Source organism: Nomascus leucogenys, chromosome X (assembly GCF_006542625.1).
Source record: "Nomascus leucogenys isolate Asia chromosome X, Asia_NLE_v1, whole genome shotgun sequence".
In the NCBI taxonomy this organism is placed as follows: domain Eukaryota; kingdom Metazoa; phylum Chordata; class Mammalia; order Primates; family Hylobatidae; genus Nomascus; species Nomascus leucogenys.
Genome location: NC_044406.1, coordinates 38613620 through 38630089, shown reverse-complemented (window position 1 = coordinate 38630089; position 16470 = coordinate 38613620). Strand labels below are relative to the sequence as shown.

The window sequence follows — 16470 nt, the reverse complement described above, 5'->3', positions numbered from 1 at the left end:
GGTAATGAATAAAAGAGTGGATGAATGAATGATAAAAATAAGTCAAGTAAGTCAATGTAAGGTGCCCATGCCAGTAAGGCAGGAAAGGACGAGTGAATTCCCACCTCTATGTCTTGCTTCAAACCCACCAGAAGACCTCCTGCCCTGCTTTCCACTCATCTAAACTGCACACCAGTGTTAACCTTTTAGATTCCAAGGAACAAAGACACACTCAGGTTAGTGATGGGGATTTATTAAAGCATTCACAGGGAAATAAGGAAGACAAGAACAGCTACACAGGCAGCCTCATGGAAGAACAGAAACTTGAAAATGGTTCATGATCCAAAGCAGCTCTAGAGCCTGGCTTATCTTGTCACCCCCTCAGCTGCAGGCATCTGTTGCTCCCTTCTCTAGTGCTTCCCAAATTGGTGACTCAACTCCTTTCTGGCTGTATTTATACTCCTCCTACTGCTACTGACTAACTTCTTTCTGCCCCCCTCGATGCTAGCCCATGGCTTTTTCTGCCTCATGGGTCCTGCAGCTTCATGGCTCCCGGCGCTTCAGTTCCTATTAATCCATGGCTTTTCTACATTGTAGCTCCTGCTGCCTCTTCCATTCCTGTTGCCATGTTGCCACATGGTTCTGGCTACCTTGTGGTTCTTGCAGTCTCATCGCTTCTACTGTCTCACGATCTTATCTATTCAAGCCTTCTGCTGCTTTGTGGATCTCAGTTTTGTCTCATGGTTTCTGTTCCTCATGGCTTCTATTGCTTCATGGCTTCTGCGTCCTTTTAGCCCATTGTTGCCTTGCTGCTTCATGGCTTCTGCCACCCTGTGGCTCCGTGATCTCATTATACAAATGTCTCATGACCTCTGCTTACTTATGGTTTCTGCAGCTTTCTCTTTGCTTTTGCTGTTTAGTTTCTGGCCACCCCTCATCCACCACCACTAATGTCTCATTAAATTCTAATTAACTGTTCACTTCTTCTGAATATCTCACATTCCACCTCCCTGAAAGATCTGGTTGTTTCACGCGTTTGCCATTTGATACATGCCACCCCTGTAAGGTGGAGTCCTTACGCCAGTCCAGCTAATAGGCCACTGGCCAGCCTAGAGATTGGTTGCCCTTGAATCAGACACTATCCACATCTAGCTATCTGTGGCCAGGATTGTGAGGTCACATGGTACAGAGCATGGCAACTTATGCTAAAGAAACCCCTTAGAAGGGACTGCAAGCATGGCAGGTTTGCTAAGGGTTTCCAGAAAGGGGCAGTGTAATTGGCAAGCATCTTGTTTGACCTGTCCAATACATCGACCTTCAAGGTTCAACCTAAGTCCCACCTTCTCCCTGACCACCTCTGCCTGTCCTGATCTACAATGGGATAGATCAAGATCAAGACTCTAGAGATGACATAGAAAGGAAACCTAGGTTCCATTTCTGGTTCCAACACTTCCTAGCAGTGGGACCTCAGGAAGTTAATTCCCCTCTAAGGACCTCAGAAGGGGTTTGGGCAGTCTTCCTTTACAAGTCTGACATTCTGGGTATCTCACTGTAAGTTATTGTATAAGAGATGTGACTCTTACCTGGCAAAGCCCTCAAAAACATCTCTTGAGGTAGGAAAGAGGGAGTCAGAGTCCTGGCTTGGAAGAGCCTTACTGCACACTGGAGGTGCTTAGCCAAGATTTATTCAACTGGATGAATGAATCAATGGTTTGTGGAGGGGTGGGGAGTGGGGGGGCAGTGAGAGACCACACAGCACACAAAATGTCTAACTTGAGGAATTCCAGTTGCTGAGGAGGATGTAAGGAGATTCTGTTTCAGAGATGGATAAGGAAAGAGATGACTGGGACAGGGTAGGAATCACGGCTATTCATGGGTACTCATTCTATCCTCTCAGTCACCCTCCACATCCAATAATCAGTCATTAAGTTATCATCTTCCCTTAACAGTTCACACCTTAACACCTCCAATCTATTCCTACTGGCCTTTGCCTTAGTGCAGGCCTCCTGGTCTTTTTCCAGTCTCCTAACTAATCTTGTCATCTCCATTTGCTCTCTCACAAATGGATTCACTCATGCATTCATTCATTCAGAAACTTTACTGGGTGCCTCTTTTGTGTCAGGCACTGTGCTTTTTTGCAGGGGCTATACTGGTAAGCAAAATATCCCCAGGCCCACCTTTGTGGTGCCTAAAGCTTATTCAGAGACAAAATAAGCAAATATAGTGTAAGAAGCTAATTAACAGGGAAACTACAGGCACGGGCACATACAGCATGAACATCTAACCTAATCTGTTTTCCATCTTGGTTGGCTAGCCAGCCAGAAACAGGTTAAGTTCACATCTTATCTGGAGTCCCCCTATTAAAAACCATTTCATGACTCCCTCACTGCCTTCAAGCTATGGTTTCCAAATCTGGCTGTACCCTAGTCATGTGGTAACCTTTATAAGCCTTCAAGATTCCAAATCCTCACCCCAGACTTACTGCATGTTTTAGAGGCCGGGGCCCAGAAGGCCCTACCTGTTTGTGGTATACAGCCAGTTTGGGAACCACACTGTCCTACAAGACAAATCTGAATTCTGTAGCCATGCATTTATGACCCTCTTCCAATCTGGTTCCTCTCTACCTTTTCTTGCTGCTTTTCCCCCACCCCAGGAATCTTCATGCTTCAGTATTTGTTTTGCTGTTTCTTGCCTTCATGTCTTCATGTATACTGTTTCCAGTATCTGGAAATTCCTTCTACTTCCTCAACTGGCTAATTCCTACCAGTCCCTCAAGACTCAGTTCAGGTGTCACCACCTAGACTACAGGATGCCTTCTCTGAATCTTCACATAAGCTAGATGTTTTTCTTGTGCTCCTGTCACAGTGTTGATCATGCTGTATGGTTAATGGCTGTTTTACAAATTGTTTCCCCAACTAGACAGTGAGCTCAAAGGCAGGATAAAGATTTGACTCATCTTTGTGCTCCTGGTGTACAACACTGTGATTTCCAGAGGGAAGTGCCCAATTAAACTTAGATACTGTTGTGGAGTACTCAACTCCCTACAGCAAGGCTACTGCGTCCACAGTATGAGGGAGTCAAACTAGTTCCTCCAACAAGCCCTAGGGAATCTACTCGGATCCAGCTTGCTCTTGGAAACACTGTGGTGCCCGGCCTCCCGCGAGCATAGCTTCATTGACAACAGTTGCCCTGTGATGCCAGGAGGTGGTGGGGCACGACAGGAGAGAGCAGGGGGCAAGCACTAAATAGATCCGAGTGGAAGTCTAGGCTCTGCCACTAAACCAGTGGAATCTTGGACAAGTCACCTCACCTCCTGGATCCTCAGGACTTAAGTCCCCAAAGCTCCTTTGTAGCACATGTGTTCCTGTGTGCCAGGGCCTTAGCCTAAGGCATCTCATGTAATCCTTTTTATCCTGTGAGGTAGGGGTTAGTTATCTGGGTTATTATCCACGCCTGCTGAATCAGATTTCCAGAGGCGGGACCAGAGCAATTTATTTTTAAAGAGCTCTACATCCTTTGGATGTGGGGGGTGCAAGCAGGGAACTGCTGCTTCTCATTATAAGCCCTTCTGTACTATTTTATTTTTTTATCTGTGTATATATTGCTTTACGTTTTAAAAAGGAAAAAGAAAAAGCTTTACAAACGATTCTGATGTGCAGCCAAGGTTGATAACCACCTGTACAGTGGAGAAAGCACTTGAATGACTTGGAAGACCTGGGTTCAAACCTTTTTGGGCCTCAGTTTCCTTATCTGTAAAGTGGGGAGAATAGCAAAGGTGACCTTTAAAGGGCTGTGAATGATCTAGATGCCAGCCAAATTGCTTCATATATATTTAATTTTCTCTTTGCTTCACTACTGCAAGGTAGGTGTTTATTATCTCCTTTTACAGATGTGGAAACTTAGGCTCAGAGGCGAAGTAACTTGCACAAGTTTCTACAGCTAGAATTTGAACCAGGTCTGACCCCCAAATTGTGCTCGTCCATAAAGGCCAGCATTTGCCAAATTATGGCACACAGTACCACCAGTGGTACGTGACTTCTTTGGTTGAAAACAGACAAATTTATTTTGTTTTGATAGTTATGTCTTTTAATATGTATTAGAAAAATACATAATTAGCACACATCAAACCTGTGATTTCACAGATATCACTACTTGGGATGAAAATGATATAGGATAACAATGTTAGACTTCAGATCAACCTCAAGAAAAATACTGAGTAAATAGTACAGGAGGGCAATTTGGAAGTATTAAAAACCAATATATAAATATCCTATGACTTTGCAATTCCACTTCCAGGAATCAACCCTAGGTAAACTTTCACACATACACTTTCACACAGGCATAGGGATGCTCCTGTGTAGTATTTTGTAATAGCAAAACCTAAAAACAGTCTTAAGGTCCATCACGAGAGAAATGCATAAGTAAAATGTGGTAATCATATGATGACAATCTATACAGCAATTACAGAAGATGGATTGAGCCACATTAAGTAACATGCACAGATCTCAAAAACATCGTTAAGCAAACAAATTGCTAAACAATTCAATATATCATTTGCATTAAACACACAATATTTCCAATGAGTTCACATATGTACGTACAAGCATTAAAACAAAGTCTAAATGGAAGTACAACAAACAACAGCCACTAAGAGGGGAAGGATCAAGAGGGGGAGTGGTTGGTAGCTGAATGAAACTATCTTCAACAATCTAATTTCTCAAAAGGAGAATGAATTCATGCATTATTTGGGTAATTAGAATGGACTTAACTTTCAAAAAGCAATATACAGATTGGAATTAAAGTGTGATGGTGTATGTGAATGAGTAAAGGCTGAGCTCATCGCACCCGGCTTTGCTGCCTCTGCATGATCCTTATAGCTAATGAGGTTAGTTCCTAAAATGAACCTCACACGTGCTAGGCTGGGATGTGGCCCAGGATACCTCTCCCCTATTTCCTCACAACCCAGATTGGGGCTCAGGCACCCGGTTACCAGACATGATTGAAGCTACAGGTTTCCTCAGGCCCTCCACTTACCAGGTAGACCCCATCAGTGCCCTGAAACTTTCCCAGTCAGCAGGGCATTCAGCACCTTCCAGATTTGGAGGCTTCTTCTGTCCCTAATAGCTGGGATCAGAAGCTCTCAGGGGTCCAAGCATGAGGGTTATATTCTGAGGGGTCGGCACCTAGTGGGCTCCACGAAGGGATAAGGCCTCCAGTGAGGAGCTTGACATCATTAAATCCTATGAGGTAGGTAATATTGTTAGCCCCATTTTACAGATGAGGAAACTGAGGCACAGAAGGTCAAATGACTTGCCCAAGGTCAAACAACTAGTAAGTGATAAAAAGTGGGACCAGAACCCCTAACTGTCTGTCCCCAGAGCTCATGCTCCAATCCTAGTGCCTGACCAAATCCTACCAATTTGTCAAGGTCTAGCTTAAATGTGACCTCCAGGAAGCCTAGAGGGGATCACCCTCTTCTCAAATTCAAAGTACATATGACATTCAGCTAACTATAGTCATTCATGAACCCACTGTATCTCCTTACTAGGAGGGTAGAGATCATGTCTGATTCAACTCTGTATTCCAAGCACAGAGCCTGACAAATAGAGGGTGTTCGGTATGTGTCTGATGAATACATAAATGAATGAATACACAAATGAGTGAATGAAGGCAGTTTCAGGTAACTGCCTAAGTCTCCTATGAGGTCCTGAGTACCTTTGCCCAGCTCAGGGGTGCTGTCATCCTAAGCTCTCTTGGAATCAAATTCAGCCTAGGCTCCTTCTAAAACAGGTCTCCAATATCCTTTATTATTTTGCAAACATACTCACATGCACACATGCGGATACATACATACACACATACATACCCACACACACAGTGGGCAAGAGGCCCAAGGGGCCCACGATTATGGGTGATGAGGGGGAGGAAGGGGGTGTGTGTGATGAACAGATGGCCCTGTTCAGCTCAGCACCTCCTTTCAGAGGCCAGAATACTCCCTGTCGTTCAGGAATTTTTGCTCCAGACCTAACATCACCTCTGTTCCTCTTCATGCTTGATTAGCAGTGCCTAAATCCCATGACTACACCAAAAAGGGCCAGGAGGCGGGGGGAAGGTTGGGAGTCAAATATCCAGAGATTGGGAGAGGGGACAGCTTAGGGATCCAGACAGGGCGGGAGGGCAGAACTACTGCTACTGCTCATTGGGGTTGGGGTTGGCATCTGGGTACTTGGTGAGGTCGAAGGTCAGGACTTTGCTGATCACACAGTCCCCTTGCTGAAGGAGGAGGGAGAAAAAGAAAAATAAAATTGTAAGGAGAGAATTAAGAGGGGTCTAGTGCCCCAGGACCAGGGGCCTCAAACCCTCCTCCCTACATACCTGCCCAAAGCCCAGTCAATGGTTCTCTCTGGGTGTGAGAGGATATGCTCAGTCCCATGTGCCTTCTCTCCCTGCCTACTTCTGTACTCTCCTCCTTTCTCCACTGTCTGGCTGCCTCTGCCTACCTTTCCACCTGTCCCCAAGTGCAATGGCCCTGCCTGGCTGGGCTGGCTAAGCCTCCAGAGGCAGGGCTCCAACAAGCCCAAATGGCCATTCAGGACCTGATTCCCTATGCTCCCCCACCTCCTCTCCCCTCCATTGCAGCCTTCCTTTCCTGCCCTGGGAAATCAGGCAGGGAGTAGGACTGGCTCCTGAGCCAGGCCCGCCCTACCTCAGGATAGACTCCAATGAGGCTCTCGGCCTTGGTGTAGAACTCCTCCTTGAGAGAGATGACGATGGCCTGGAAGTTGCAAGTCGACTGCTCCTTGATGTAATTTGCCACCTGTGGGAAAGGCCACCAGGCACTTAGCAAGGCTCAAACCTTAACAGTCCCCTGTATTTTCCAGCCACAACCAAAAGGCAGAAGAGGTAGGGTAGGGAGAAGAAGGTGGGGAAAAGAGAGGTTGAGAGAAGGAGACTACTGACTACCACAGCATGGATGACTCTGGGCCCAGCCTCCCAGGCACAGAGAGCAGGCAGCAGGAACGGCTAGGGCACACTCAGGAGTTGCTCCCTGAAACCCAGCCCCGACCTGGGGGCATCCCTCCCAGGCCCCACTTTCTTTGCACCCACCTTGCCAATGTTGGTGTTATCCAAGGCAGCATCGATCTCATCCAGGACGAAGAAGGGGGCTGGCTTGTAGCTGGGAGGGAACCAGTAGGTGAGCTGACACTGAGGCGGGGAGGGGGTGGCAAGGCGGGGTGGGACAGCCCCAGGGCCCATCAAACAGGCCAGCTTCCCACTCCACTTCTTCAGAGACTTAAAAACCCAGTTCTCAAAGTTGCCTGAAAGTTCCCTAAAAGCCAACACATCAACAAAGCCCTCCCCTCTGCACTCAGCCCTGTGTTCCAGGTTCCTACAGAACCACAAGAAGACATGGTCCCCTCAGGAGCTTCCAGGCTGGCTGGGGAGATAAAGCTGTCCAAGGTTCTAGTCGTAATGACCGAGCTACCTAGAGGTCCACCCCATTCCAACACACGCCATCACAGCATGCTCTGTCATGCCTCCTTGCCTCTGCACATGCTGAACCCTCAGCCTAGAATGCCTGCTGGTCTCCCTGGCACACTTCTACTCATCCTTTACATCTCCTGCTCAAGTGGCACCTGTCATTAAAAGTCTTCCCTGGCCTACCCATACCCTCCCCACAGACTGGGTTAAGTGTACCTCCTCTGTGCATCCATTGCACCCATGCTCACCCGGTTATAACACTTAGCACATGTCTGTCTATGCGTCTGGCTTCTACTAGACTGTGAGCTCCTCGAGGCCAGAGACCCTGTCTGATACATCTGTGTCCCTAATCCCTCCGCAGGATCTGGTACAGAGCAGCACACAAGAAATTGATGCTGTACAATCAAGCAATATAAGTTGCGGGAGTCAGACTCAAGTACTACTGGCATTCAGGAGGGGAAGGTCAGGATATGCCACAGTGATCAGGGAGGGCTTCCTAAAGGAAGGGGAGGAGAATGAGGAAGGGTGAAGGGGTGAAAGGTGATGATCAAGCTAGATTTACATGGAAAGGGATTATTAGCCAGCAACCTTGTGAGCAAAAGCCTGGAGGCGGAACTGAATACATGCAGAGGCCGGTAAGGACATGCTGAGCAGATGAGGGTGGATGGGGAAGACAGGTCCAGAAAAACCAAAGCCAGATATGCTGCAGTAGATAGTGAAACAGGGATACAATCCAGATTCCACCAAACCATCTTCACCTTCACAGATTTCTGCATATCCTTGGGCCCCAGAGCCTCTGGTGGCCTCAGTTGAGTCTCTTCATCAACTGCCCTAGGGGATCAGCCTTACCTGTGGATGGCAAAGAGCAGGGCCAGAGCTGCCACTGTCTTCTCCCCCCCTGACAAGTTGTCCATAGGCCGGAAGCGTTTCCCAGGAGCCACACAGTTGTAGTTGATGCCATCCAAGTAGGGCTCTTCAGGGTTCTCAGGGCCCAGGAATGCCTAGGGGAAGGCAGATGGGTCAGGATCCGTATCTGAGTCTGGATGGAGACAGGGACAGGAAGCCTAGAGGGAAGGACAACTGAAGATGGTAGCAGCTGGTTGGGTAAGGGGCTCCAGCCTACCTGGGCACTGCTATTGCGGGACAGGGCCTTATAGATCTCATCAATGTTGGTAGCCACAGATTCAAAACAAGCATTGAAGCGGTCAAAGCGCTCCTTCTTGATCTGTTCGAATGCCTGCTTGGCCTTCTTTGCTCGCTTTCGGGCTGCTTCAAACTCTGCCAGAAAGAAAGACAGGAGACCCCTCAGTGCCCTGGCAAGAAGGACCTGCAAATGACAATCCAGAGCAGGGACATCCCACCGAGAGAGAGGAATGCCTGAGGAGGGTCCCAGAAGGATGTGTATCCAGTGGACTGGCCACTGGATACAATGCAGAGTAAGAAACAGGGGCCTGGAGCCACATAAATATGGATTCCTCCCTGTGTTCTACCAGCAACCAGCTGTGTGACCTTGAACAGGTCATTTACTCTCTGGGAACCTCAGCAATTTTCCGTTCTATAAAGCAGGTGTAATAACCCCTACTGTTTAGGGCTCCTGGGAGTTTTAAGTAAGAAAATATGTCAGAACAGGAACTGCTGTGATGTACAGCAGGCCCGTGGCATATCTTTAGCCTCCTGTCCTCATCGTAGGCCCAAGTAGAAGGGTAAATCTTACCATCTGAGGTCTCCTGGAACTTGTCTCGGACACTTTCCAGCTTTTCCATGGCCTTCATGTTGGGGGCGGCAATACGCTGAAGCACACTCTGCTGCTCATTCAGCTTCTGCTGCAGTGTGTTCATCTCTTGCTTGATCTCTTCCTCAGCCTGGGCATCCTGTAAGCCCCAGGCCCAGCAACGTCAAGAAGGGACTGGCCCCTGTGCCAAGGCCCCCACTGAAAGATGACTGACTGAGTGTGGCCTGGGCGCCTGCTCCTATACAGAGGGCAGGTTCTTCTTCTCCGGTTCGGTTCCTTCCACCAGATCCTACCCATAGTAACCATTCTCACCATCTCTGGAAATTATAGGCTGAGGCTGCTTTCTAATCTCTAGCCCTTCCCCCAGGCCCTGCCAACCTCTTTGTCTCTCAGGAGGAGCAGCTGGTGGTGCCTCTCTCTGGCTCTCAGCCCAGGCCATGAGCCAGTACCAACCCAGGATGACCTGGAGGCTCCCACGCTGGCCGCTTTGGACTCCACTTACAGCTCCACAATAAGTAAGGCAATTCACGTTTTCTGTTTAGATCACTACATTTGAGCAAATTCCATTTGAGTTTAGTTTTAGTTCTTATGGATATTGCAATGCATGTCTGGGCTTGTGCCTTTCTGCCACTTTCAGTCAATAAATATTTACTGAATGCCTACCAAGTGCCAGGCACTGGGGCCATCCTGTCCTGTGAGCCCTGGTTTCTGTGCTCACAGAGCTCAGGGGTCTAACAGAGGAATGCACGTAAGTAAACAACCAGAATACTGTAGGATGAATGTGAAAACAATGATAGGCAGGCAGTGTTGAATCAGCACACAAGAAAGACACCTAAGTCAGACTCCTAACTCAGAGATCAGGAGATTGATAGTTCTTGAGTGGTGAATGTTAGTACTATTACGTTTAGTGAGCCTAGGGTATTTTGGGTATAAATAAGTATAAGTAGAGGGAGGGATCTCACTAGTGTATAGAATATGTGCCTGCATTGAGGTGTTCTGGTTGGTTACCGCATCGGGTGATAAAAATTAAGGTAGGCTTCCAGGAATATGTTTAAGCTAAGGACTACAGGATGAACAAGTGAAGACAGAGAAAAGGAATAGACTTTTTTTTTTTTTGGAGACAGAGTATCGCTCTATTACCCAGGCTGGAGTGCAATGGCATGATCTCTGGTCATTGCAAGCTCCCCTTCCCAGGCTCAAGTGATCTTCCCACCTCAGCCTCCCAAGTAGCCGGGACTACGGACATGCACAACCATGCCTGGCTAATTTTTGTAGAGACAGAGTTTCGCCATGTTGCCCAGGTTGGTCTCAAATTCCTGAGCTCAACTGATCCACCCATCTCAGCCTCCCTAAGTGCTGGGATTACAAGCGTGAGCCACCATGCCCGGCCAGGAAAAGACTTCTATGCAGTTGGGAGCATCACAAAAAATTGCCAGAGGAGGTTGCTCATGGTCCGTTCATCGAATTGAAAAGAATCCAAAAGAGAAAGCAAGCCAGGAATGGTGGCTCATGCCTTTAATCCCAGCATTTTGGGAGCCTGCCAGGAAAATCGCTTGAGAACAGGAATTTGAGACCAGCCTGGGCAAAATAGGGAGACTCTGTCTCTACAAAAATAAAAAAATTAGCCAGACATGGTGGCACATGCCTGTGGTCCCAGCTCCTTGGGAGGCTAAGGTGAGAGGACTGTTTAGGCACAGGAGATCAAGGCTGCAGTGAACCATGATGGTGCCACTGCACTCCAACCTGGATGACAGTGCGAGACCTTGTCTCAAAAAAAAAAAAAAAAAAGTAATCAACTTTAATAAACTTCAAAAGCTAAAATATATATATATATGGCAGTAGTAGCAATTGTGTGTGTATGTGCATGCGTACAAGCGTGTTGGAGGGCACAGAAAGAGAAGATGCTAGATAGACAAGTAGAAGCCAGATTATAAAGGGCCTTATAAGGTTTAGACATTATCCTGAGAAAGGTGAGGTACCAGTGAATGATTTCAAGAATAAGAAGGACATAAACTTATGTACATTTTAGAAAGCCCTTATGAAGATCTCTATACACTACTTTGGAGTGGTCTCCAGGATAGGTTTTTTGTTTTTTGTTTTTTTTAAGTTTTTTTTTGAGACAGAGTCTTGCTCTGTCGCCCAAGCTGGAATGCAGTGGCGCGATCTTGGCTCACTGCAAGCTCTGCCTCCCAGGTTCACGCCATTCTCCTGCCTCAGCCTCCCGAATAGCTGGGACTACAGGCACCCGCTCGGCTAATTTTTTTTTGTATTTTTAGTAGAGATGGGGTTTCACCGTGTTAGCCAGGATAGTCTTGACCTCCTGACCTCGTGATCCACCCGCCAAGGCCTCCCAAAGTGCTTGGGATTACAGGTGTGAGCCACCGCGCCCGGTCCCAGGATAGATTTTTAAGTAAAATATGAAAGCTACACAATAGTGTATGCTATATTTTATTGAAGTGAAGGTAAAGGGAATACAAATATATTTGTATTTTAAACATATAACGACAAGAAAAAGAATAATCCAAAAACTAATTAAAGGGTTATCTATCGAGAAAGAGAGGTGAAGGGGACAGGAATGGAAGCAAGAATTCTCTTCATGTACCTTGTTTTATACTTTTGTTTTTAGAAACACATAAAGATGTTATATATAACTATTAAAGCAAAATTAAATCAAAATGTGAAAACCACTGGGTAAAAAATTGTTGGGGAACAAGATATTCACAAGATGCCAAAGCATCACTCTAAAGATTACTAATTAATGACAAAGGTAAAAGTGTACATTTAGCATTGAAAAACTTAGCAACTGACACTTTAACTGAGGGATCAAACTCAATATCACTAATAATGGGCACATCCTGACATGATGTACTTCCTGGAAGGATGCCACATCAAGTTCACCAATGAAATGTTCTTGCCAAAAAATACTTAACATGAATCCATTGAGCCTCCAGACTGGATGAAATTTCCAATTTACAGGAGATACAAGGGTTGGAAGAACAGGTTAAATAATATTGTAAAAAAAAAAAAAAAAGAATATATCCATAATGTGGGACATTTTCCAAGAAAACTCTCATAGACTCTTTAAAAGATCAATGCCATGAATAAAAGGTAAAGGGATAGCTCCATATTAAAAGAAACTAAAGAGACATAATAAATAAAAGAAATTCATAAATTTTGATTGGATACTAGTTCCAAAAAGAAAAAAAAAAAAACTACAAAAGACACTTTTAGAACATCTAGAGAAATTCAAATATGGGTTGAAGATTAAATATTATGAAACCTAATTATTCATTTTCTTAGGTATAATATGAAATTATGGTTAGGTAGGACAATCCCTTGCTCTTAGCATGCTGAAGTATTTAGGGCTGAAGTATCATGGCCACACTTCCTTCAAAAGGTTCAGCAAAAACAAAAAAACTGCAAGTAATGGGAGGCAAGAGGGAAGGAGGGGAAAGATAGGGGAAAGATGAGAGAAAAAGCAAATGTGGTAAAATATTCACTGGTGAATCTAAGGTGAAAGGCATATGAGTGTTCACTGTTCTAGTCTTTCAAGTTTTCCATAGGCTTGAAACATCTCAAAATTAAAGCTGGAAAAAAAAATCAAAATGCTAAAAAGAGTAACCCCTAAAAATGAAAAACAAACTAAAACAAAGAAACCTAACTATATATTAAGCTGGTTAGACACTCAGATAATTCTTTCAAATTACTTTAAAACATAGTAACACGACTATACATTCCCAATGAGGCTTTCCTTAGCTTAATAATAAAAAGAATCTCAGAAAATCTTAAACTATTTAAAATTACATTCGATAATCAAATTGTTACTAATAATATCTTTTCTTTTTTTTTTTTTTGAGACGGAGTCTTGTTCTGTTGCCCAGGCTGGAGTGCAGTGGCGTGACCTCAGCTCACTGCAACCTCTCCCTCCCAGGTTCACACCATTCTCCTGCCTCAGCCTCCCGAGTAGCTAGGACTACAGGCTCCTGCCACCACACCCGGCTAATTTTTTGTATTTTTAGTAGAGATGGCGTTTCACCATGTTAGCCAGGATGGTCTCCATCTCCTGACCTTGTGATCCGCCCGCCTCGGCCTCCCAAAGTGCTGGGATTACAGGCGTGAGCCACTGCACCTGGCCCTTTTACTAATAATATCTTATTGTGATTTTTCAAACTAGTATATACAGAGTAGGATAAAGTAAATGTGTTATTATGTTAGTGTTGCTAGGAACTGAGATTTTCAGCAACGATAACTGGGAGACTCAAAAAGAAAACCAATGATGTTAAACTAAAATTTACAATTTCAATTCAAAGTATCAATATGAACGAACTCATGATGCATTTTTCCTTCAAAATAAAAAAAAAACAAACGCATTTAATAGCCCAATCTATTGAAAAGTTCTAGAAGCACTAACAAACCCAGCAATCATGAACACTCCAATATCCAGATGGTAGTTGCTAAATAATAGCATTTCCCACTAAAGGAAGTCAGAGCTTCCTGGAGAAATAGTTGATTCCAGGTCTGGATGGAAAATGGGGAGGATGAGCCTGGACATATTGGAGAGCAAGGGAGATATCAAAGATTACCAGGACTGTGTTGAAATGATTCAGAAGCCAAACTGAATGAGTTACCATTGGCCAAAGATGGGACAACCTGAGCACCAAGAAGGATAATAACCACAACAGACTGAAAGACACCAAATATATTTAAATTCATAATGATATGAGAACTCAGTGGACAAATCTTGAGAAAGCCAAGGAAGCAATTCCTTATTTTATAAACTGATAAAGGGGGGAAAAATCAAGCATATATATCCTGCCTTTCCTATACAAACTGTATCTCAGAATAACCAAATAAATGATGAGAGGAAGTACCTCTTTATAGTATTCCAGCTAGTAAACACAGAAATGATAGCGTAAGGTCACCATTTTGCAACCCCTGACTAATTAATGGATCTATGCAATAATAAGTATGGCTGCAAACCACACAAAAAGAGCCACTAACGGACATTATGTACCTTCTGATGGAAGTAACACCACCAGCTGTGAAGGAGCCGTAGCCACAACAAACAAGCAAACCCCCAAATTTGAATCTAACCAAGCCTCTGTGCTGTCCAATCCGGTTGCCAGTAGCTGCAAGTGCCTACTTAGCACGTGATATTTGGCTAGTGCAACTGAGGAGATAAAATCTTAATTTTATGAAATTTTAGTTCATTTAAATTGAAAACCTGATATTCAATTCAGTTACTGGAAAACTTTGATGTATATTTGGAACAACTTGGGTATGTGGGTCTCCTTTCTCAGTTGTAAATTTTAGGAAATCTAAATACAGATCAAGTATTTCTGAGGAAATTTTAGCATCTGAATTGAGACATGCTGTAAGTATTAAAATACATTACTAGATTTTGAAGACAGTACAAAAAAGGATCATCAAATATCTCATCAATAATTTTTATATAGTTCACACATTGCAATTATACTCCTGAGGATACTAGGCTAAACATAATATAGTATTAAAATTAATTTCACCTTTGTCTTTTTATTTTTAAAATGTGGCTACTAGAAAATCGAAAATTGGCCAGGTGCGGTGGCTCACACCTGTAATCCGAGCACTTTGGGAGGCCGAGGCGGGTGGATCACAAGGTCAGGAGATCGAGACCATCCTGGCTAACACAGTGAAACCCCGTCTCTACTAAAAGTACAAAAAAAAATTAGCTGGGTGTGGTGGCGGGCGCCTGTAGTCCCAGTTACTTGGGAGGCTGAGGCAGGAGAATGGCGTGAACCTGGGGGGCGGAGGTTGCAGTGGGCCGAGATCGCACCACTGCACTCCAGCCTGGGGCGACAGAGAAAGACTCCGTCTCAAAAAAAAAAAAAAAAAAAAAAAATTACACATGTGGATCACATTTTATCTCTTCTGAACAGCACTGATCTACATCTAACTACCCACTTACAAGAACTACAGAGGATAGCAGAACCATTTTTCGGGTTTTTTTGAGGGGGGGTGGTGAAGGGAACATTTTAAACACCGCAGGACACAATCAGTATAGAATGTGAACAATCCTTCAGAAGAAATGAGTCAATTTCTACAACAACAACAAAATGGTGCAAAGAAAAATAAAAACAGGTGGAGGGGGATCCTATAAGTTAAATGAGATTCAAGTGACATATCAATTAATGGCTTTACCAATCATCCACTAACTATCGATCAATCATCTTATTTGACTTCCAATTCAAGCAGGTAAACTGTAGAGTGTGTGTTTGCGTGTGACCATCATGGATGTGTAACACTAATTATTGTATTAAGAAATTACTGCCAAGCGTGGTGGCTCACGCCTGTAATCCCAACACTTCGGGAGGCCGAGGAGGGCGGATCACAAAGTCAGGAGTTCAAGACCAGCCTGGCCAACATAGTGAAACCCCATCTAAAATACAAACAATACTAAAAATACAAACAATTAGCCGGGCATGGTGGCGGGCACCTGTAATCCTAGCTACTCAGGAAGCTGAGGCAGGAGAATCGCTTGAACCCAGGAGGCGGAGGTTGCAGAGAGCCGAGATTGTGCCACTGCACACCAGCCTGTGATAGTACGAGACTCTGTCTCAAAAAAAAAATTATTTTTAGGTATGTAATGGTTCTAATTATTTTTAAGAATTCCTGTCTCTTTTAGAGATGTATCCTGCAATATTTGCAAATGAAATATGATGTCCAGAATTTCTTTTCTTTTTTTTTTTTTGAGACGGAGTCTTGCTCTGTCACCCAGGCTGGAGTGCAATGGTGTGATCGCAGCTCACTGCAACCTCTGACTCCTGGGTTCAAGTGATTCTCCTGCCTCAGCCTCTCGAGTAGCTGGGACTACAGGCACGTGCCGCCACAGCTGGCTAATTTTTTGTATTTTTAGTAGAGACGGGGTTTCACTGTTAGCCAGGATCAATCTCCTGACCTCATGATCCGCCTGCCTCGGCCTCCCAAAGTGCTGGGATTACAGGCGTGAGCCACGGCGCCTGGCCCAGAATTTACTTTAAAATAACCTAGGGGTAGGGAGGGATAATAAAGTGTGTGTGGGGGGGGGGCCCGGGCCCAGTGGCTCACACCTGTAATCCCAGCACTTTGGGAGGCCAAGGCGGGCAGATCATGACGTCAGGAGTTCGAGACCAGCTTGGCCAAACACAGTGAAATCCCGTCTCTACTAAAAATACGAAAAAATTAGCCAGGCGAGGTGGTGGGCACCTGTAATCCCAGCTACTCGGGAGGCTGAGGCAGGAGAATCGCTTGAACCTGGG

General features: G+C 44.9%; 1 protein-coding gene across 1 annotated transcript in view; it reads right to left on the bottom strand.

The window, feature by feature from the left end:
- Positions 1–216: 216 nt before the first annotated feature.
- Positions 217–16470, bottom strand: part of SMC1A (structural maintenance of chromosomes 1A) — a 48221-nt gene continuing 31967 nt past the window's right edge. The window contains exons 20-25 of the mRNA XM_030806770.1: positions 9176–9332; positions 8585–8739; positions 8311–8462; positions 7087–7156; positions 6686–6796; positions 217–6252 (exon numbers count right to left, since the gene is read on the bottom strand). Of these exons, the coding sequence (XP_030662630.1) occupies positions 6169–6252; positions 6686–6796; positions 7087–7156; positions 8311–8462; positions 8585–8739; positions 9176–9332 (729 nt within the window). The 3' untranslated portion in view covers positions 217–6168. The remainder of the gene's footprint in view (positions 6253–6685; positions 6797–7086; positions 7157–8310; positions 8463–8584; positions 8740–9175; positions 9333–16470) is intronic.